Genomic DNA, 21,592 nt, shown 5'->3' with positions numbered 1-21,592 from the left:
TTGGAGCAGAAGCTCAGAGAGTTTTCCTGTAAGTTGGCTAGAGAGGACTCTGCGAGAAACACTCCCACTGTGACTTGACAGGTAGCAATATACAGTGGTACCTCGGGTTAAGTACTTAATTCGTTCTGGAGGTCCGTACTTAACCTGAAGCACCACTTTAGCTAATGGGGCCTCCTGCTGCTGCCACACCGCCAGAGCACGATTTCTGTTCTCATCCTGAAGCAAAGTTCTTAACCTGAAGCACTATTTCTGGGTTAGCGGAGTCTTTAACCTGAAGCGTCTGTAACCTGAAGCGTATGTAACCTGAGGTACCACTGTATATTTTCCTACCTGCCTGGGCACATCCTGTCTTTTTTGTCTCTTCCTCATCTCTTCATCACCAAGCCAGAAAACAACAACAACAACAACAATAATAATAATAAATCCAGGAAAGTTATCCTGGGATCATGGTGAATAACTCACTAAACACACACATATCTCAGCATGCACCAGTGTAGAATAGTTTGTTTTCTCTGTGTTGTACCACTGCAGCCAGCACATGTTTTAGAAATGCATATTGGAATGGACTGGGGCAACCAAAACCCCCCTGCATATATAAACTTTTAATGTCAGGGATGTGTGCTCTAGCTTAGTCTTCTCCCTTGCACGATACTTTTCGGTGTGCGTAATACATATTTCCCCAACAGGAACCACTCAAATAATCCTCTCCATCTACATCCGAAATCAGTGGTTCTCAAAGGTGTGGCAAGAGAAGTTGGCAAGCGTGGCAGGAAGATTCAAGGAATCTTCAAAGAAACATTTAGCACAGTGGAGTATAGTATCAAAATGTGTTTTCATTTGCAGAAGATGGATAGATATATTTTTAAATTGGGAGCAAAAGCATCAAGCGATGCTGAGGACAATCTTAGTTGTGATCCAGAATCACTGTCTGAACAGAGAAACGAAAGAAATCAGCGTGGCACGAGCAAATGTTTATTCTGAAAGTGTGGCCCAGAGAAAAAAATTGAGAACCGCTCGCCTAGATGAATACAGAGAAAGAACCACATTTCTACTGATTACATACGATGGCCCTCTTTCTGAATCACTAGTGCTATTCTTACACCCTTAAACAAAATAAACACTGAATTGCTGTCAAATTAAGGAAGCAAAAATAGGTCCCATGTATAACGCTTTGATAGTCTTCAGTTGCATTAAGCCAAGTTGCGACTAATAATAGCGGCGCAACATTTACAGTCACAAGTGTGAATTCATAATAATCACTGAACAGACCAACATATGGCACATTGCTTTTTTACCAGGTAAGTAGCGACAGAGCCTCTCCAGAGCTTCTTTTGCTGTAGAATTGTGGACTTGAGCAAGCTGTTCTATTATGGACACCACGAGGACACATCCTGCAAAGGCAAGGAGAAAGAAAGATTCCTGTTACTCATATTGATTTTAAAATTAAAAAGTTCTCTTTTTTTGCCGAGGGAGAAAATTCAGGGCGTCTGAACATTATTTATTAAAGTGTGCTTTGTAAACTTTCCTTTGTTGGAGGAAGAAGAGTATTTTCTAGCAAACTCCGATCTCCTAGTCCGGAGTCAGCCATTCATGTGAAGTCCATTCCATTCAGCAGCACCATTTTCCTGTTTTAGTTCCTGATACAAACCATTGCTCATTCTAACTGTGCTTAATGTTAAGTTGTGGGTGAACATATCAGACGAACACAGCAATTCTTCAAACAGCTCTTGTTTATTCACAGGCCAGAACAGAACTGGACTGAAGGGTTCAGCCAGCCTGCTTATATAGAGCTCCACTACAACGCAACTGTAACAACTTTCTGTAACTATCCAATCACTGAACGTCACTTTCAATCCCTTATTTGCATATGTGGACCTGAGTGAAAACTATCTACAGTATCCCCCTGCTGGCCCAGGGTGAGAACTTCAGTACATAACACTTATCTCCACAAACCAGTTACCGTAACCATGATTTGAAGTGCATTTGTAACCTAGATTATCAGGAGTCTTGTATTATAAGATTACTATTCATACTATGGGTATGAGAAGTAGGGAAGCAAGGAGCTAAAGAAAACAGTAATCTGTTATGGATTCTTTACTATGCTGAGAACTCCAAAGTAGGAAGTGAGAAGCGGAAGTGCCCTCTGTACAGTAGGGATAGCAAACCTGAGGAACCAGGCACAGTGTTCAAACATGGGTCCCCAGCTGTTGTTGGACTACAACTTCAATGATCCCTGACCACTGGCCCTGCTAGCTAGGGATGATGGGAATTGTAGTCCAACAACAGCTGGAGACCCAAGTTTGAGAAACACTGGACCAGAAGTTCTTCATACCTGATGAACAGTCAAAGAAGCAAAGCAAAGGAACCCAACACACCAATGGCAGGAAAATACCAAGAAGTTAAGCTTCCTAGATGAAAGGAAGGAATTATAAAATCAAAACCTTCTCCAGTCCATTTGCAGCATAATGAGGTTACCTTTTAAAACATAATGCTAGATAGCAGAAGCTTGCAAAACCCTAGGTCTGAGCCAACTAGCTGGTAAGGTGTATAGTAGATTTCTCGATTAGGACTAGGTCAGCATTTCTCAACCTCTGGGTCCCCAGATGTTGTTGGACTACAACTCCCACCATCCCTGAGCCCTGGCCTTGCTAGCTAGGGATGATGGGAGTTGTAGTCCAACAGCATCTGGGGACCCACAGGTTGAGAACCGCCGGACTAGGTGACCAGGGATTGGCTTGTGGAGTCAAAAGACAACTAGAGTGGTCAGATGAAAAAGAGGTCAGGACTACTGTAACAGTTGCGCAAAAGGGGGAATTTTAGCAGGGGTGCAGTTTATTAGGTGTAGCTGCTGAAATTATCCCTTTTGCACAACTGATAAGGGTACAGAAAGCCCTGAATGTTTCCAGAGGAGGGCAACCAAAATGGTCAAAGGCCTAGAAACGATGCCTTATGAGGAACGGCTAAGGGAGCTGGGCATGTTTAGCCTGGAGAAGAGGAGGTTAAGGGGTGATATGATAGCCATGTTCAAATATATAAAAGGATGTCATATAGAGGAGGGAGAAAGGTTGTTTTCTGCTGCTCCAGAGAAGCGGACACGGAGCAATGGATCCAAACTACAAGACAGAAGATTCCACCTAAACATTAGGAAGAACTTCCTGACAGTAAGAGCTGTTCGACAGTGGAATTTGCTGCCAAGGAGTGTGGTGGAGTCTCCTTCTTTGGAGGTCTTTAAGCAGAGGCTTGACAACCATATGTCAGGAGTGCTCTGATGGTGTTTCCTGCTTGGCAGGGGGTTGGACTCGATGGCCCTTGTGGTCTCTTCCAACTCTATGATTCTATGATTCTGGACATGCTGATATCTCGTAAGACATATCAATGCTTTCATGGATGGTGCAAGTCCAACTGACAATGCGGTGTTATTGCAAACAGCAGCAAGAGGGTCTCCTGTGTCGCAACACCTCCGCTTGCAGTCTTCAGTGCAGCATCCTGAATGCAAGCCTCTGTCTCATCCTTCCTGGATTTCAAATTCAGTAGCAAGTTAACAAGGGCACTCTGAACCCTCTGCAAAATGCATGCCTAGACTCCGATATGTGATAGACCAGGCATAGGCAAACTTGGCCCTCCAGATGTTTTTGAGACTACAATTCCCATCATCCTTGACCACTGGTCCTGTTAGCTAGGGATGATGGGAGTTGTAGTCCCAAAACATCTGGGAGGCCGAGTTTGCCTATTCCTGTGATAGACTAATCAAGGGCTAATTCACATGGGCACGTACAGCACTTGATGACTGCCAACACAGATCCAACTATCACATTCCCTCACATCGCCTCTCATGTAACGTTTTCTGAAGGAGTCAGGTGAACATTCAGCTGCCAAGGGTACCAGAATAATGCACAGAGATCATAGCAGTACACTGGATTTTGGATTATTTAGGAGCAGGGATTTTTTTTCAAAGGAAATCCATGTCACTGTACCTATGAGTTATGAATGCAGAGCACCATTATAAGGTGAAACTGCTGTTTAGAAATTGTAGCTGTTCGGTGTACACTTCCATACTAATATTAATTGGTTAACCAGGTAGGAGCATCCCGATTTTAATAGGAGTATTAATACTTTTAATAGGACACATATTGTAGTTATACTACCTATACACACAAATATTAACAATCACAGGATTTCATCTTGCTGGACTAAATATTAACATTGCTCTTTAGATTTTAAGGAAAATAACACCTGTTTTTTAAGACCTAAGGAAAATCTCTTCTGCTGATGTCACATTGTCAAGATGTTTTATTCTTGCACTTTAAATATTGATTTCAAATCAAGTTGACCAAGTTTGCAATCTAAGAGTAAGTCCCACTGAACACAATAATATTTGCTTTTGAATTGTCACATCTCGGATTGTATTGTAAATGTATTAGCTGCAGCAAATTGTTAAGGTCAGTTCACTTTCCCACTGCATGCAAGACACACCTTGCTTTGAGCAAAATTAGCTGAGTGCTATTCTCTGGTCCATGGGGTCACAAAGGGTCAGACACGACTAAACGACTAAGTGACTAAAGAACAACAACAACATTCTTCTCCAGGAAGTAGGACATGATTCAACCAGAGGTAAAGGTAAGGTAAAGGACCCCTGGATGGTTAAGCCCAGTTAAGCCCAAGCACAGATATCTTTCTCTCCTGGTGGAATCCAGTAGTGACCAGGACTGTGATTCAGAAGCTAAAGTGTTCCCATCTAAGGAGCTGGACCAAGTTCCTAGCTCTGAGTTGGATGTTGGTGAACAGTGCTGTGACCATCATAGGTGCCTTCTCATGGCCTGAAGAACCCAAAGCACAGGAAACATACCAGGTGGAAGGTCTTAGAAAGAGGTCTCTAAAAAGGTGCAGAGCATAGGAGGCACAGGCACAAAAGGCCTCAATTCACTTCCAACTTAACAGAGCCAGTTACTCACCAGGAGTTCATCACAGCGCTGTGAAAACCTACCTGCCTTGCCCTAACCAAGGTGTCTTCTGCTGGACAAGAACAGGGCACTCTCATCCCTTCAAATGAATGGGATGCCAAACTATTCCATCATGGACGGACTCTGCCTCATCATCTCAAAACTTTGGAGTTGTAAAAAACTTTTTTTTAAAAGCAACATTTAAGAGATTGGCTTCTTGGTAGCACTTGACAATGACTTTCACTCCTTGACAGGATGAAGGAGCATTTTTATTTCAAGAAGTGTCTCGGTATTACAACGTCTATCATCCCTTCGCAGCCAGACCTGAGCATTAATATACCTGCCTGTCTCTTTTCAGATATAGTTTGTTCCACCTGCATTTAATTTACGAGGGGGATCAGAGCATACAATGCTCATACTGTTCAACAGCAATAATCTAAAAATTCACATTTCAAGAAACTGCTTTCCTATCATACTAAAAAAGAGAGAATGTGTTTAATAATAAAATGACATTTCTAATAGACTAGAGGGAGTTTAGATGGGAGGAAATCACATCTCAGCTAATAAAGTCGGAGCGAGAGTTTGCTGGCCATGAACCCCCTGGCAAGCTGAACAGACTGTTGAAATTAATCTACTTCTGCAGCAAACATACAAAGGAAATTCTAATTAGAATGGTATCAATGGCTGCAGATAAAAGCCAGCACAAAAGAGTTCCTTTTTTTAGAATACAGATTTTAAATGCGGGGAAAAGCGGCCAACTTTGTTATTATAGTTACGTGGGTTTAGTTGCATTGTGCATGATCCTGCTCACATTAATTTAACCAGATGGGAATAGGACTTAACATTCTTTTTTATTGTTAAAATAGAAAATACGGATTTAAGACAATAGCATATGCCTGCATGGAACTTTCCCATTTACAATTCAGGTTGCAGTACTATGTGCCCTTGAAGCCAGCGAAAAGTGAACGCATCTGTCTGACAAAGAATGAATTTTCCTGCTATATAAGGCTAAGGGCTGATGGGAGATTCTTCTCTTAGCACACTGCAACACACCGCAGAAAGCCTGCCCAGTTGGTCTCTAAGTAGTGCTGGCTTCATTCAGAATTACAGCTCTGGTTGCTTCCAATCTACATATACAAACACGTTGAGTCAGCTGTGCAGACCTGGCTCAGGGCTTATTAGCCTCATCCATGACAGCAGTGACGATTCTTAAGTAAAAAATTAAAATAAAATAGATCCAACTTTTAACTGAAGATTAGAGTCCAGTCCGGAAAGAAAAGGTGGATCCAGAATTCAGTTACAGATTCTGAAGTTTTAAATCTCCCAGAAGTTTGAAAGATGTTGTGAGAATAATGTCCTGAAAGGTGGCAGACCCACTGACCTGATCCAGACACTGATGTGGGTGTGGGTGATTATAAGCAAGAGAACACAGGGACAAACCCTTCTTCTTAAGTTTTTCACAGAGCAATTTGAAAATTAGGAAACTGCCTATTGCGAGCCCTGTGCTCATTTGCCAGGAAGCTGGTGGCTGGGCACTTGGGGACCACTGCACAAGGGACTTTGCTAAGTGTCAACATTATGATATCAGGTTACTGAGAGGTGGGTTGTCGGGCCCACCTGGCAGAATTGGCCCCGGGGCCATGGGGGAAAATAAGGTCCTGGCCCATTGGTCCAAAAAGGTCCCCCACCATCTATACTGACTGGCAAGGGCTCTTCAGGGATCCTGCTCAGTGATGACTGAACCTGGGATCTTCTGCATTCATTGCCAGTGAGCCATGACGCTTTCCTCAAGGGAACTGTTATGTACTAAGCTTGGATCCTAGAACAATAGGCAAGTAGGATCCTAGAATGATTGGCTTGCAGGAAAAGACCAATCAGGCTCCAGGAGGGAAGCAGAATCAGCCTATTAGGCTGGTAGGATCCTAGAATGCAACAACTGATTGGCCTGCAGGAGAAGACCAATCAGGCTCCAGGAGGGAAGCAGAATCAGCCAATCAGATGGGACTCATTGTCTAAATAATGTATATAAAAGCCTGAGGTTTGGGGGGCAATTCAATCACTGTTTTAGAAGCTGCAATAAAGAGCATGAAATCACTACAGGACTCCGAGTACAGTGGTGCCTCGCAAGACGAAATTAATTTGTTCCGCGAGTTTTTTCGTTGTGCAAGTTTTTTCGTCTTGCGAAGCACCACTGCATTTAAACACTGACAACGGTGGGGAGGGGTGGGGAGAAGCAGGACAGCTGCCGCAGCCGGTACCTCGGACTCACCCACGCGTTGTGGCCACCACGCGACGTGGCTGCTGGAGGGCGGCGGGGCTCAGAAGCGCGACTCTGGCTGCAACACTGGCTGCTGGCGGCAACGGCTCTCTGAGGGGAGCGCACGAGGGGGGTGGGCAGCGGCGCGCGGCAGCCGGAAGGTCGGCCGTCAGCCGGAAGGTGGGAGGGAGCCGGAGGAGCGGGGAAGCGAGCGTGCGTGCAGTGACCGTCGCCATGACAGGAGAGGCAGGGCTGTTTCGTCTAGCGAAGCAAGCCCTTAGGAAAATCCGTCTTGCGAAGCACCTCAGAAAACGAAAAACCCTTTCGTCTAGCGAGTTTTTCGTCTTCCGAGGCATTCGTCTTGCGGGGCACCACTGTATATTTCAGGAACGCTACGTACAGGTTTGCTCTGCAGGCTTGTTCCTCTGCACCTCCATCTCGGAGACTTCCACAAAAGCAAGGGAGGGTTTCAAATGCCTCCCTCAACTCTCAACACGGCTACCTGAGCTCCTCTGCATTGCAGGGTCCCAGCTGTAGGGCAGTCTAGTAACTACGTTGATTTCCCCAACGTAGCAGTCGGTGTGGCAGTTACTGCTGACGGCTTTGTTTCCAAAGCCCCACATGCAAAACAAGCACACTGTAGCCCACGCACAAGGTCTCCCAGGAGCACCCCCCACATATAAACATGCCGCAAAGGTCTGCTTTGTAATATGATAGCTTGCATCTCCTATCTGCCTTCCAGGGGAATGAGCTATCCTAGTTATTTAAACACTGACAGAGCTCCATGCAATCAAATGTGGTTCAAAATTCAATGGGAAATAAGGGCAGATGTAACAAAGCCCATTGCCTCCTGACTGTGGGGGAAATGATGGTTTTTATACAAACGAATTATCCGTTTTCAAAAGCTCTGCATCGTTATGGAAACAGAACAAATAGTTTATTTTGCTTGTCTTCTTTGGATATGAAATCCCAGACCTGCCGCTAGCCTCTGTGCAACTAAATCTGTAGGAAAAACAAATTTGAATGAAGCAGCTGATTTTGTACTGCTTTCCTCCATGAAACAGAACCTCTGGATTCAAAATAGTTTGAGAAGCACAGCAAGAACCAACTCCTACTAGTCTAACACAGCCCTGTAGAAATCCTGCAAGGAAAGCAGCCATCTGTAGAAAATAAGATTTACTATCACTTGTAATACCCAACACATTTCTGGATTGTTCCTCATTAGGGGATAAATTATCCCCAAATGGCAGTGGGGACAAGTGCCCAAATCACTGTAGGCAAAATTATCCCCTCAAGTCAGGCATAGGCAAACTCTGGCCCTCCAGATGTTTGGGACTACAATTCCCATCATTCCTAGCTAACAGGACCAGTGGTCAGGGATGATGGGAATTGTAGTCCCAAACATCTGGACGGCCAGAGTTTGCCTAGGCCTGCCTCAAGTACTGAGGACTTAGGGGACATTTTAAGGCTTCAAATTCCATAAGTGCATATGACTGAAATGCAAGTCATCTGTTGACAGAATTAGCCCACTGCCTCTATGACCAATATTACTGGCTGAAAAGCAACATATCCAAACGGTGTACATGTTGGTCAATAGCGGCAGTGGGCTATTTCTGGAGGTATTGCAACAGATGCCTTGCATTTCAGTTACCATTAAATGGGAAATGGCACCTCAAACGTCAACATTTAGAAAGCTAGTACTGTATGTTTGGGAAACTTCCTGCAGTTAGAGGACACTTTTTCACCACCTTTTTTTTGCTAAGCAAGCCCTGTACTGTATTGCAACTCTCGGTTCATGTGTTCTTCAAGCCAGTTGTACCGCCATACCGCAACACACTCAATGCATGCAGAGGAAGATGAGTTGTGGTCATGCTGTAAACAAAAATCGACCCTTTTCCCCTTCTGGGGTATCCAAGAGCCCATACAGAGTCCTTACGTAGGTTCCCGATTGGTAGGAGAAAAGAACAGAAGCCAACCAGATAATACTGAGAAGCAAAGCATCCAGTAAGCCTGATCTTTATTGATCTGTTGCAACAGGGTCCTCACTCACCACACGCAGGAGAGGAGGAGGAACCTAGAACAAAGGTGTGCCTGCCCTTATATAGACATTTTTAATTCCCTGCCCTGGAGCTCAAGACCACCCCTCCATACATCATACATACATCACAGAAGGGGTGCAATCTAAGACCACCCCCCAGATACACCATACCTACACCACAGAAAAGGCGGTCTACAGCAGAAATCCGAGTGCGTTGTTTATCTCATCTAAACAGGTTACCTGTTTAATGGTCACTTGATTGGATTGCCTGGGGAGCCTGGCCAGTCTTTTGTAATGATAAATACTTAGTTCCTGAGCCAGGTCACAGGCTCACACCCTATTCATATCTTAAATGTGCCCTTAAGACAGGATTTTTGAAGGAAAAGACAATGGGGAGGCTTTTCCATTTTCCTTTGACCTTGCAGAGAAAACATTTGGTCAGTTTTGGGAATCAAAAATGGTTTCAGGTCGGTCTTCCTGTGTTGATCTACATACGTGCTTGGTTGGTACACTTATGAACATTTAACATATATCTAAGACCTCAAAATTCCTATCATAGTCATCAAATTGAACAGCCCCAGGATGTACAAAACCTGCCTTTGGGCACCTCTGCAAATCAGAAAGCACAAGTAATTGGGGGGGGGGATAACCTTCTTAATACAATGACAGTGTGATGCACGACACACAAGAAGTGCTGATTGGCCCAGTTTAAATGTAACCTTCGAGAAGAAATGGCAAACTGACCGTGAATGGCAAAGGAACCCCATTTGAACAATGCAGGAACTCGGGTTTTGAACTGCAGCAACCTTCGGGGCGTGAGTGGAGCTGTTGGGACGTGGATGGCGTTGTGGGTTAAATCACAGAGCCTAGGGCTTGCCGATCAGAAGGTCAGCAGTTCGAATCCCCACAACGGGGTGAGCTCCCGTTGCTCTGTCCCTGCTCCTGCCAACCTAGCAGTTCAAAAGCACGTCAAAGTGCAAGTGGATAAATATGTACCACTCTGGCAGGAAGGTAAGCGGCGTTTCCGTGCGCTGCTCTGGTTCGCCAGAAGCGGCTTAGTCATGCTGGCCACATGACCCGGAAGCTGTACGCCGGCTCCTTTGGCCAATAAAGCGAGATGAGCACCAAAACCTTGGCCTGAGAACATATTATACAACACACTATTTGGAGCTTTTTGAGTATAAAGTACAAAAGGCTAGTGTAATATGCAATTTTTCCAAGGACAATAACTGAGAATCTATTTCTCATTCCATTTGTGGTTTTAGCAACAATGTAAATGTGACTTGACTTGACTGATATTAACTTCAGGACCCTAAGACCTGTAAGAACACTTGTTCCGTTCTGCTACTTCTCCATTGTTTAGCATCCATTATCTCTTGGGCTGATTCCCTGTTTCCTCAATTTCCTCTCCACATCCCTTCCTTGCTTTTCATTGCCCTTCAGCCTTGAAAATGGACTCTATGGGTACACTATGCAGTCTCAACTGTTCATACTGATATGGTGACATGGACCCAGAAATAAGAAGAGGGGGAAGGACAGAATTTTCTGATATTTCTTCTTATCCTTAAATCAAATCAAACACTGATTTACGCTTGCATAAATTGCCCAGAAAGCAGTAAACTCACTCTGGACGGACACTAGCTGAAGCTCAGAGTTTAGATTGATTTTCAGCATAAAATGAATCGTGGTTTTGACGGGCATGCTAACTATAGGACCCCACAGGGTGTGAGCAATGTTTTCTAGCATGCCAATGTCCTCAACAGTTGTTGAGTGCAACTGTTTTGGCTGAGTTTTTGCAGTGCTTCCAGTCATTAAGCATTTCTGAGTATTGGGGAATCCATGATTCTTTCAATATGACTGCATGTATATTTTTCAATGCTAAAAATGAGACATGAAATATATTGTCCACCCTGTATTTCCCCCAAAATACATGTCGCATAATGGAACCAACATTGAAATTCATTGAAAGACCAACGTAGTCAAGCAGGGACAGCTGGCTTAACAACCATCGGAACGAAGGAAATGTGATTTTTTTAAAAAGTTGCATGTCATTTATTCAGATAAAATCCATGCAACTGTGAGAAAAAGAAATGGTCTTATTTTAAAAATGACTGTAGCTATTTGTGGATCTTACTTGTGGCATCCAATTAATGAACTGCGTAAGAGTTCATTTGCTTTTGCTATTGGATTGTGGGAACTGTTTAACTGTTCGTTTCCTTAGTTTTGACAAGTAAACGATTCCAGAAATTTGTGGTTAATGGGAGTGGTCCCCCGCCCCTGCTGAAGGCACAGGTTTAAAAATGTGGCTAAGAGAACACATTTTTCTTTTCTTTTCTTCAAACTGGTGCATACCCTGTTGTGGAAAGGCACACAGAAAGCAGGGGGCCTGTAAAATTACTCGTGTACAGGCTCCATTTTTCTTGCAGATCTACCACGCCTCATTTACATGTGCTTCTTTCCATGATTGAATACAGAGGCTGTGGCGCTGAAAGAGCTAACTTTATAAATAGCCCCCTTTCCTTCAGAGGGGGTTACTAATGAATAATTAGTTCCACAATTGCGACTATAATCAGGTAAATTATCTGCAGACGTAGCAGTTACTATACGGCTTATTTCCCTGTGCAATTAGCAAACACACTGCAAGTCGGGGCTTGTTCCCATGATCTCTTTTGTCTGGAGACTGTTAATCCTTATTGATTACCCCTGATTAGCAACTCTCCTGGGGTGGAGGAAACTAGAACTGTGTGTACCCTACCCCTCTGTTGTTTCTACCAGCAGCCGGCATCAGAATTAAACCCAGCGCAAGGAAGCGATTACTGCTGTACAACAAACCCTATTGAAGTTCTCCTGGGCTGGCTGGCTGGCTGAATGCCATTCCCCAATCTGAATGTGCCTTGTGTTCTTCAGGGTAAGAACAGCAGCAACAATAACCTGAGCTAGACCATGATTGGGAACCAGATGGCCTGCAGTTCTGAAGTGACTAGCAGTGGTACCTCGGGTTAAGAACTTAATTCGTTCCAGAGGTCCGTTCTTAACCTGAAACTGTTCTTAACCTGAGATACCACTTTAGCTAATGGGGCTCCCGCTGCCACCGCACGATTTCTGTTCTCATCCTGAAGCAAAGTTCTTAACCCAAGGTAATATTTCTGGGTTAGCGGAGTCTGTAACCTGAAGCGTCTGTAACCTGAAGCATCTGTAACTCAAGTTACCACCGTATGTGTCTTGCAAGCACTTGCTATACTAAATCCACTTTCACTTTGATAAGCAAGGGTTGCTACCGCACTAGAGACCCCGAGGCATTGCTATTCTGCAATTAGCCAGAAGTGAAATTAAAATTCAACACAGCACTGACTATAAGGCTACATTAACTTGCAATGCCCTCCCCTACAGCCAACAATAATCTATAATGTTTACTCAGAGATCACCTCTGTTCAACAGTGACCCCTTCCAATGTCAGTTAAAAAAAAATTCTCCATCTAGGATCAGCCTTTTACTTTTTCCTGGTAATGACAGTTAGTCATTACTGGTTTTCTTTCATTTACCACTCATTTGTGTGTTGTTGTTTTTAGAAGAACAGTGTTGTGATTTTGCCCTAAAAAAAAAAAAAAAATGCTGAAAGGAAATCAGTAATTAAAATCCTCTGAAGAGTGAACACAAAGTGACTAAGAAGCAACTCGTAACTAATATCCCAGCTTTGATGAGGAAGGAACAATTAAAAGAACAAACTGAACATGCAAACAGGAAGTAATTCATTGAAGGTACAGTAGCCCTTAGAAATTTCAACAGGGCTTTGTCTGTCTACATAGAACAGTCCAGATTCACAACAGCATTTTATAGTTGGATGGAAAATGTCTGAACATACTCCAAAAGGCAAGTGAACACAGGGTGCAATTCTGAAAAAATGCAGAAGTGAACTACATTTGTGGCCATCATGATGGTATAAAAGCACATTATAATCATCAACCTCATCATTGAAATTTCTATACCTTCCCTCATCCAAGGAGGCCCCATTAGCTAAAGTGGTGCTTCAGGTTAAGAACAGTTTCAGGTTAAGTACGGACCTCCGGAATTAATTAGGTACTTAACCCGAGGTGCCACTGTATTATTTTAGCTGCGATGGCGGCTAAAAAGTTATACAGGTTGAAAATGGACAAAAACTATATTCTATGTTTGCTTGGACGTAAAACTGGGACATTTACATGCTTGAAAAGAATATCTCACTACTGCGTGCCAGTGAAAGGATTATTTCTCCACCACCATTACATCAGCACATTTCTGAGTGGTGAGGGGTTTATTCGCAATTGCCCAAATCAAAAGGCTGCAGGAAGCCTTGGAGATGGGCTATGGACCATGTTTGCTAGGCACCTGTCCATTTAGGGATGGCAAAGAAAATTAATTTTGTTTGTGTTTTAATGAGAAGTAACTAAGTCACACTTTATGAACAAATATAAGATGTGAAACGCAATTAAACTTTGAAAATTGCACTGCTCTGATTTTATGTATGTGTTGGGGGAAAGTGAACATAAAGATTGCTTGCAAAGATGTGCAGACAGAAAAGTATCTATTGGGAGAAATTGCACTTAAATCCCGATGAATTATTATGGGGGTTGTTTTCGGGGGGGTGTTAATTGCAAATTGCTGTGGAAATGTGGAGCAGTGAATTTAAGAGTGGAAAAATGAGAAACAGAGAGAAACAGAAATTAACAGATATTTTGTCTAGCCTCAATGCCATTGAATCTAAAGCATTATACAGTCGTACCTTGGAAGTCAAACTGAATCTGTTCTGGAAGCCTGTTCAACTTCCAAAGCGTTCAGCTTCCAAAGCTGATTGGCTGCAGGAGCTTCTGAAAATCGCCTGAAAACTGGAACAATCACTTCTGGGTTTTGATCGTTTGGGAGCCGAAACATTCGAGTTCAAAGGCATTCGGCTTTGAGGTTCCACTGTATAGTCTGATTCTACGGCAGGGATCAGCAACGTAACGTCCATGGGCCAGAAGTGGCCTGTGGAGGTCGTTTGATCAGCCCACGAGCCAGCCCCAAACTGAGCTGCCCACTCGCACACTGCGCTAAATCAGTGCCGAAAACAGCGTCTGAGGAGACACTGAAAATCACAGGACCGTGTGAGCTCTCACACACACATGATCCGACCCACGGAGGGGTCTCCGCAGGACCGATCCGGCCCAGGCAAGATAAACCTTGCTGGCCCCTGTTCTATGGGATCAATTTCGGTTCTTGAGGCCTGAAAATTTGGACAAGATGCTGGAAGCTGTGCGGCTAACTATAGGGTCTTCCAACCCTTGTACATCATGATGAATTTGAGTGAGTGGCTGCATCTCCTTGCATGACGGGGAGGTGACTTGAAAGGTGCTCAAGATGCAACTGAATTAGGTGTGGCTGCATAAGTCCTTGTTGCAGGGGTGTGGTGGATGAAGCAGAGACGTTGCGAGGGGGTGGTTCTTAGGTCTGGGAATTAGATGGCTTATCTGTTCTGGATGTGGCTGCACTCCCCCTTAAGGTACAAGTGCATCGTCCGGGATATTTTCATGAAGAGATGTTTTAAATAAATACAACAAATAAGAAATCAGCACATACCTATACAGCTATGCTGCTTGTTTTGGACATTTGGAACGAGGGAGGAGCCTTTCAGCAAAAGCACGAAGAGGAGCATGAAGTTGAAGGAAGGAGCCATCTCCCAACGCATTCTCATTCTGGAAGTAAAAATATAGAGGAAGGATGGGGGAAACTTCTCAAAATCAGCATTGACGTAAGTGAAATTCTTAAGGACTGACATCATTAAATCTCATGGAGGGAGACCCGAGTGCAGGAGCAATGCATGTGGTTCTTGCACCTGAGGAGCTGAGGTAGCCAAGTGCTTTGCCAATAAAAAACCAAACTTTCAGTCGCATGTTCTTACTGGGTTTGTTTGTTTGTATGCATGCACGTGTTCGGGACAGAGAATCTATCCATTTCGGTTTCTCTCAGTTTCTCGTTTTCCCAATCTTACATTCAGCTCCCCACATTTCCACATCAATATGCAATTTTTAAAAAGCCACCGTGAAATCCACTAGCATATAAATACCTTTGTATGCTATTTTGCCAAATATGCACATTATTGCAAAGCAACTTCCCCCAATAAAATGCATTTTTGTATCCACCTATATGCACACTAGTCTGGTATATGCATTTGTGTAAAGCCTAGGGCTTGCCGATCAGAAGGTCGGCGGTTTGAATCCCCGCAATGGGGTGAGCTCCCGTTGCTCGGTCCCTGCTCCTGCCAACCTAGCAGTTCGAAAGCACGTCAAAGTGCAAGTAGATAAATAGGTACCACTCCAGCGGGAAGGTAAATGGTGTTTCCGTGCGCTGCTCTGGTTCGCCAGAAGGGGCTTAGTCATGCTGGCCACATGTCCCGGAAGCTGTACGCTGGCTCCCTCGGCCAATAAAGCGAGATGAGCGCCGCAACCCCAGAGTCGTCCGCAACTAGACCTAATGGTCAGGGGTCCCTTTACCTAAAGGACCCCTGGACTGTTAAGTCCAGTCAAAGGCGACTATGGGGTTGCGGCACTCATCTTGCTTTCAGGCCAAGAGAGCAGGCATTTGTCCACAGACAGCTTTCTGGGTCATGCAGCAGCATGACTAAACCGCTTCTGGCGCAACACAACACCATGACGGAAACCAGAGCGCACAGAAACGCTGTTTACCTTTCTGCCACAGCGGTACCTATTTATCTACCTGCACAGGTGTGCTTTCAAACTACTAGCAGGAGCTGGGACAGAGCAATGGAAGCTCATCCCATTGCGGGGATTTGAACCATCAATCTTCTGATCGGCAAGCCCAAGAGACTCAGTGGTTTAGATCACAGCGCCACCCAAGTCCCTATGCATTTTTGTACACACTACTTGACTAGAGAACTGCGCTACAAAGTCAGGGTAACTGCAAATTTCAAAGGATGGCTGTTGTTTTGGTTCTCCTCTTGTTTTGAAAAGTATGAATTTGGCAAGTTCACATTTAACTGTGAACTCAGTTGAATTTCTCCTGTATCCATCTCTTTGTGCATTACTTTTAATTTCCCACCCCCAAAACATGGATATGGTTGCATGCACTATACTTCAGTCATGGGATCTAAAACTACATGCAGCAGCAGTTGTCTCTAGCAAAGCAAATCAGAAAGTGGTTACTAGATTTTGATGCAAAGAGATGCAATGACAGGCAAAAAACCAGCAGGCAGTGCTTCTCCAAACACAGCATCTTTTTGTCAGGGATGACTGTGGATGGTGAATTTTGGCCTCAGAAGCCCCGCTTAGAAGCAGAAGTGCCACCCTAAAGACGGAAGCAGTTAATGCTGCAAGAAAAACGATTGCCAGGACATGGGAATCATTACAATTATTAAAGGTGGGGGCATGGTATAATGCAATTTTGCCAACAGCATTTTGGAAAAACTGACACAGAAAGTAGCAAGAGCCAAAAAGAAACATGGCAATTTTTATGCGGTCTTTTTTGATTACAGAAATGAGGTATATGGTAGAATACTACCCAGCACAGTTTGGCTTGCATGCAGTACATATTTAATTATTTCCCCTTCCCCCATCCTATACATTCCTCCAAATTCTAATTCTAATTGATATGAAATACCTTTTGCTTATGGTCACCTGTCTAAGCAATGCACGTTACTACACATAATTTCATATCTGTAATAATTTTGGCATATACCCTTCAACACCAACCTTGTAAATATATTCAGAAACGTTTGTTGTTGCGCTATTTTTAATTTTCTGCAATTGTTGCATGTCATATGCCCAAATGTAAACAAAGCTATATCGCAGTGCAGCCATCTTAAGCAGTTTGAAGGTGGAAATGAATGCAAACTACGTCACCAAAAAACATGCCTTACCAGTAGTTTCTGCAGCAGTCTCTCCTAATAAAATAGCAACAGTGGAGAAAAAATGCCTCCTGAGAAGAGGAGTCTCTCACAGAACTGGCTCAGTCTTCGTTTTCCTCTTCCTCTTTTCTTGACAAGTGTGGTTGGGTTAGCAGGGTGTGGAACCCGGCAGCAAAGTTCGCTGTTTGGGGTTTTCTCATAAACCTCATTCATCTGAAACCAAAGCATGAGGCAGAGATACATTTACTGACCAATTCAAAATTTGCCCAACCCCTTGATCCTATGAGTCTCTAGTGACATCAGCAATGTGTCTTGCAAATACAGTGGTACCTCGGGTTACATACGCTTCAGGTTACAGACTCCGCTGACCCAGAAATAGTACCTCGGGTTAATGCTTCAGGATGACATATCAGCAGGAAGAAGTGCAAATGCCACCCTTAGATTATTCAGAAGGAAAGGAGCTGGCTTCCTCCCGATGGCCTTAAAAGTCTTTCAGGCAAAATCCCTGGCCCAACTCCTGTATGGCTCTCAAATTAGCCCCTCTGCCAACCTTAAGACCCTTGAAACAGTTCAATCAAAGTTCTTAAGATCACTATTTGCTACCCCAAGATGCACACCTAATGCAGTCTTAAGGCAAGAGGCAGGACTGCCTAGAGTGGAATTAAAAGTCTGGGAGCAAGCAATATCCCTCTGGCTGAAAATCCACTACAATCCTAAGGGACTGTTACCTTGCTTCCTGGCCGCAGTTCCCTATCCACCTTGGCTTCTGCAAATAACTAATAAGATCAAACAAATTGGCCTAAACCCTGAAAATCTCTTTATTGGAACTCTGAACAAGGCAAGAGCAATTATCACTCAGAGACTTTACAATGTCGAATTACAACAAGAAGACGCCCTACTCCCGGAGACGTATAGATGTTTAAAAGCTTGGCCTAATTTTGCAGCTGCCCCTTACTTAACTAACATCTCTAATGAAGCTTCTAGATGGGCTTTTTCTAGAGCCCGCTTTGAGACAATGCCCTCAGCAGTGCTGTACGGCAAATTCACGCGGGTACCAATGCATGCGCATCTCTGCCCCTGTATGTCTAATAAGGTAGAATCTGTCACTCACATCCTTCTATTTTGCAAATTTTATAGTGAAGAACGAGATCAATTTATTTTGCCGCTTTTATCAAAATTTATACCCCTACAACATTATTTGGAATCCTCCCCCGAAATTTTACGAAAATACCTTCTGGAAGATTCCTCAAGCTCAATATCATATGAGGTGGCCAAATTCTGCACTTTGGTAATCAGGAAGCGTAAATCTCTTCTGTTGAATGGCACAATGCAAAGTTCCCTTGTGTAATTCTTTTTCTTTTTTTCTGATCCCATTGTTGAATTCTCTTTGTCTGATCTTGTGGTGTTTAGTGTTACTGGCTTTTGCCGCAATAAAACTTGAAACTTGAAAACTTGCTTCAGGATGAGAACAGAAATTGTGCTCCGGTGGTGCAGCGGCAGCAGGAGGCCCCATTAGCTAAAGTGGTGCTTCAGGTTAAGAACAGTTTCAGGTTAAGAACGGACCACCGGAACAAATTAAGTACTCAATCCGAGGTACCACTGTATACAGAATACAAATAAAGAGGGAGCATTGCATGACTTACTTGCATGGCAAGGTTGTCCCAGCCTGCAGGCAAGATATTTATATTCCCGGTGAGCATCTTGGAGGGCCAACATTGAGGCTCCAGTATTCTCCCACCTGAGACCCTGTTTCTAAGCCCTGTTCCTGCAGGCGCCAACTTGGGAGAAAGGTGAGATATAAATGCATTTAATAATATTAATAATAAATCCAGGTTCATACATGTAAACCAGGCTTCCTCAACCTTGGCCCTCCAGATGTTTTTAGCCTACAACTCCCATGATCCCTGGCTAGCAGGATCAGTGGTCAGGGATGATGGGAATTGTAGTCTCAAAACATCTGGAGGGCTGAGGTTGAGGAAGCCTGAGGTACGGAGTCACGGTGATGAATAAGGTTGATCAGTTAATAGCTTTTGTCCTGTAGATCTTTCCCAATGGACACTGGAAAATGCCAAAGTTCAAATAAACTGAAAACATTTAATGCATTTCCCGTTCTTTAGTCATGCAAATATATTTTTCTTGGCAGCTGTGAACTTTTAAAGATAGTGCTGCTGTCAGATTTTGTATATGGATTATTCAAACTATTCCCTTAAAAAGGAAGAGAGAGAATGTACAGGCAACCGTGAAAAATGGATGCCTCGTTGGTGCATAGCAGTCAGCCAGGTATTCTAAATGCAATATGACATTTCTGTACCGGGTCCACTGATCCCTTTTTCTTCTTCCTCTCAGCTGAAATTCTTGCTAAGGTAGCAGCACATTATAAGGCCTGCACATCCTTTAATCCTCTGAAGAACCTTTTAAACGCACGTCAGATTATGACCCACAACACCTTGAAGTCTGTTAAAGCTGTAGACCCTAAATTGAAAGGCATTACTCAGAAAAACAATGCTTTCAGAATATGAAGCTTTCAAGGTACATTTCTCATCTCTGACGCCATTTTTCCTGAATGCAAAACATCCTAATGCCACCACTTAAACAGTGATCCTTCTCTGACCCTTTCAAGGAAGGAGAGAGAGATGTTCGTTTCCATTTCATTTTTAATTTGTTCGCTGCCTGTCAACACTGCTGCACACGATGGAGTTTGCAAGTCATAAAAAATGACAAAACATGCAACAAAGATCACACATCCCATAACAACACCATCCCATACAAATATGCCATAATAATAATAAAAAAATGACAGTTAAAAAAACACACACAACTTACGGTAAATTGGCCAAAGCAATATTCAATACAGTGGTATACCTCAGGTTAAGTACTTAATTCGTTCCGGAGGTCCGTTCTTAACCTGAAACTGTTCTCAACCTGAAGCACCACTATAGCTAATGGGGCCTCCTGCTGCTGCCACACTGCCACCACACGATTTCTGTTCTCATCCTGAAGCAAAGTTCTTAACCCGAGGTACTATTTCTGGGTTAGCGGAGTCTGAAGCGAATGTAACCTGAAGCGTCTGTAACCCAAAGTACCACTGTAATCCATTTAACAGATGTTGCGGCATTGTGGCTGTGTGTGCCCCTGGCCCAGATCTTCACTCTAAAGGTGGCCTTAGGTAAACTGATACTCTCTCAGCCTCAGCATTTGATGACCTACAACAAAGTGCTGCATTGTGGATTGCTACTGCTAAGGAGACAACCTTCCCTTCCACTTCCAGCAGGTCTCACTCCCCCTCGCTCCCAAGTGTCAGCAGACTTTCTGTGGTCATTGAATGCACTTGGTTCTCATTGGGCTTCTTTAAGGCGGGGGACGTCCTCCCAACTTAGGTTTCCCCCATAAATGTTTTCATCAGTTCTGCAAACCATTTGTTTCCCTCAACCTGCTGCTATTTCCATTTTGTGCGTTGCTAAAGTTGTTTTGTCCAGCAGCTCTCATGGACTGAACATCACAAACAGAGACACTCAAATGTTGTTGGGTTGTATGTGAAAGAAGGAGAAAGAGAAAGAGAAAAAGAGAAAGAGAAAGAGAGAGAGGAGAGAGAGAGAAAGGAGACTTCAAAGCTCTTCCTTCTAAGACAAGAAAATACCCACAGCAAGAGTGAATGAATGGGATGGCAGCTTTATATTTATATATCCCTTTTCTAGCTACCCCAACCCACTCTAAATCCCCCTTCTAGGGTTTTTCTAAAAGTTTTTGCACTTCCGCAAGCCTCAGGCTAAACCCGAGCCTACTGAGAGCTCTATCCTATGCTGGTAAGTGACCACAGAGTGAGAACTGTATTGCAAAGAGAATATATTACAGGGCTGTTGGGGGAAAATAAGCGAAGCACCCAATCAGTGCTGCTGCTATTGTCATCTACCAATGCATTATTGGATGCGCCAGACCATTGTCTTGCCTCAGTAATGGGCTGGATGAGAGCCAATAAACTGAAGCTCAATCCGGATAAGACCAAGGCACTGCTAGAAGTGGCTCCCTGGTTTATGATAACTTGCTATGTCTAAGAGATGATGGCGAAATGTTTCAAGTTATCTGAACTGAGATAAAGTAGAACTTGTAAGTGAGCATACAGAATATATTATTTAAAGATATCCAAAGGTCATCTATGGAAACACACATGGAAAGAACACCCAGAGAAGGAAACAATGTGAATTGTTCATGTACTAATAGCAGAAGTTTCAAATCAATGAAGGAACTGACGTTTCTGGTGCTGAGTGAATAGAGAGAGCAAGCGAGCAGAAGTAGCAGAACGTAGAAGAATGACTCAGTGGGATCTTTTTATCTATCTATATATATCCACAGATAACAATATTGTTGTTGTTTAGTCGTTTAGTCGTGTCCGACTCTTTGTGACCCCCTGGACCAGAGCACGCCAGGCACTCCTGTCTTCCACTGCCTCCTGCAGTTTGGTCAAACTTATGTTTGTAGCTTCA

At 43.6% G+C, this 21,592-nt stretch overlaps 1 protein-coding gene across 7 annotated transcripts in view; it reads right to left on the bottom strand.

The window, feature by feature from the left end:
• AOAH (acyloxyacyl hydrolase) overlaps positions 1 to 21,592 on the bottom strand; it is a 94,144-nt gene that overhangs the window by 69,054 nt on the left and 3,498 nt on the right. For 5 of the 7 annotated variants that reach the window (XM_083407076.1, XM_083407080.1, XM_083407081.1 and 2 more), the window contains exons 2-4: positions 17,124 to 17,324; positions 14,828 to 14,943; positions 1,296 to 1,391 (exon numbers count right to left, since the gene is read on the bottom strand). In XM_083407076.1, coding sequence (XP_083263202.1) covers positions 1,296 to 1,391; positions 14,828 to 14,942 — 211 coding nt within the window. In that variant the 5' untranslated portion in view covers position 14,943; positions 17,124 to 17,324. Of the gene's footprint in view, positions 1 to 1,295; positions 1,392 to 14,827; positions 14,944 to 17,123; positions 17,325 to 18,754; positions 18,855 to 21,592 lie in introns of those variants that run through there. The other 2 variants (XM_083407077.1, XM_083407078.1) reach the window with 2 other exon arrangements.

The sequence above is a fragment of the Podarcis tiliguerta genome (assembly GCF_965153285.1).
Source record: "Podarcis tiliguerta genome assembly, chromosome: 12".
Taxonomy (NCBI): Eukaryota; Metazoa; Chordata; class Lepidosauria; order Squamata; family Lacertidae; genus Podarcis; species Podarcis tiliguerta.
Note: the sequence above shows the minus strand (reverse complement) of the source record. Positions and strands in the feature narration are given on the sequence as shown.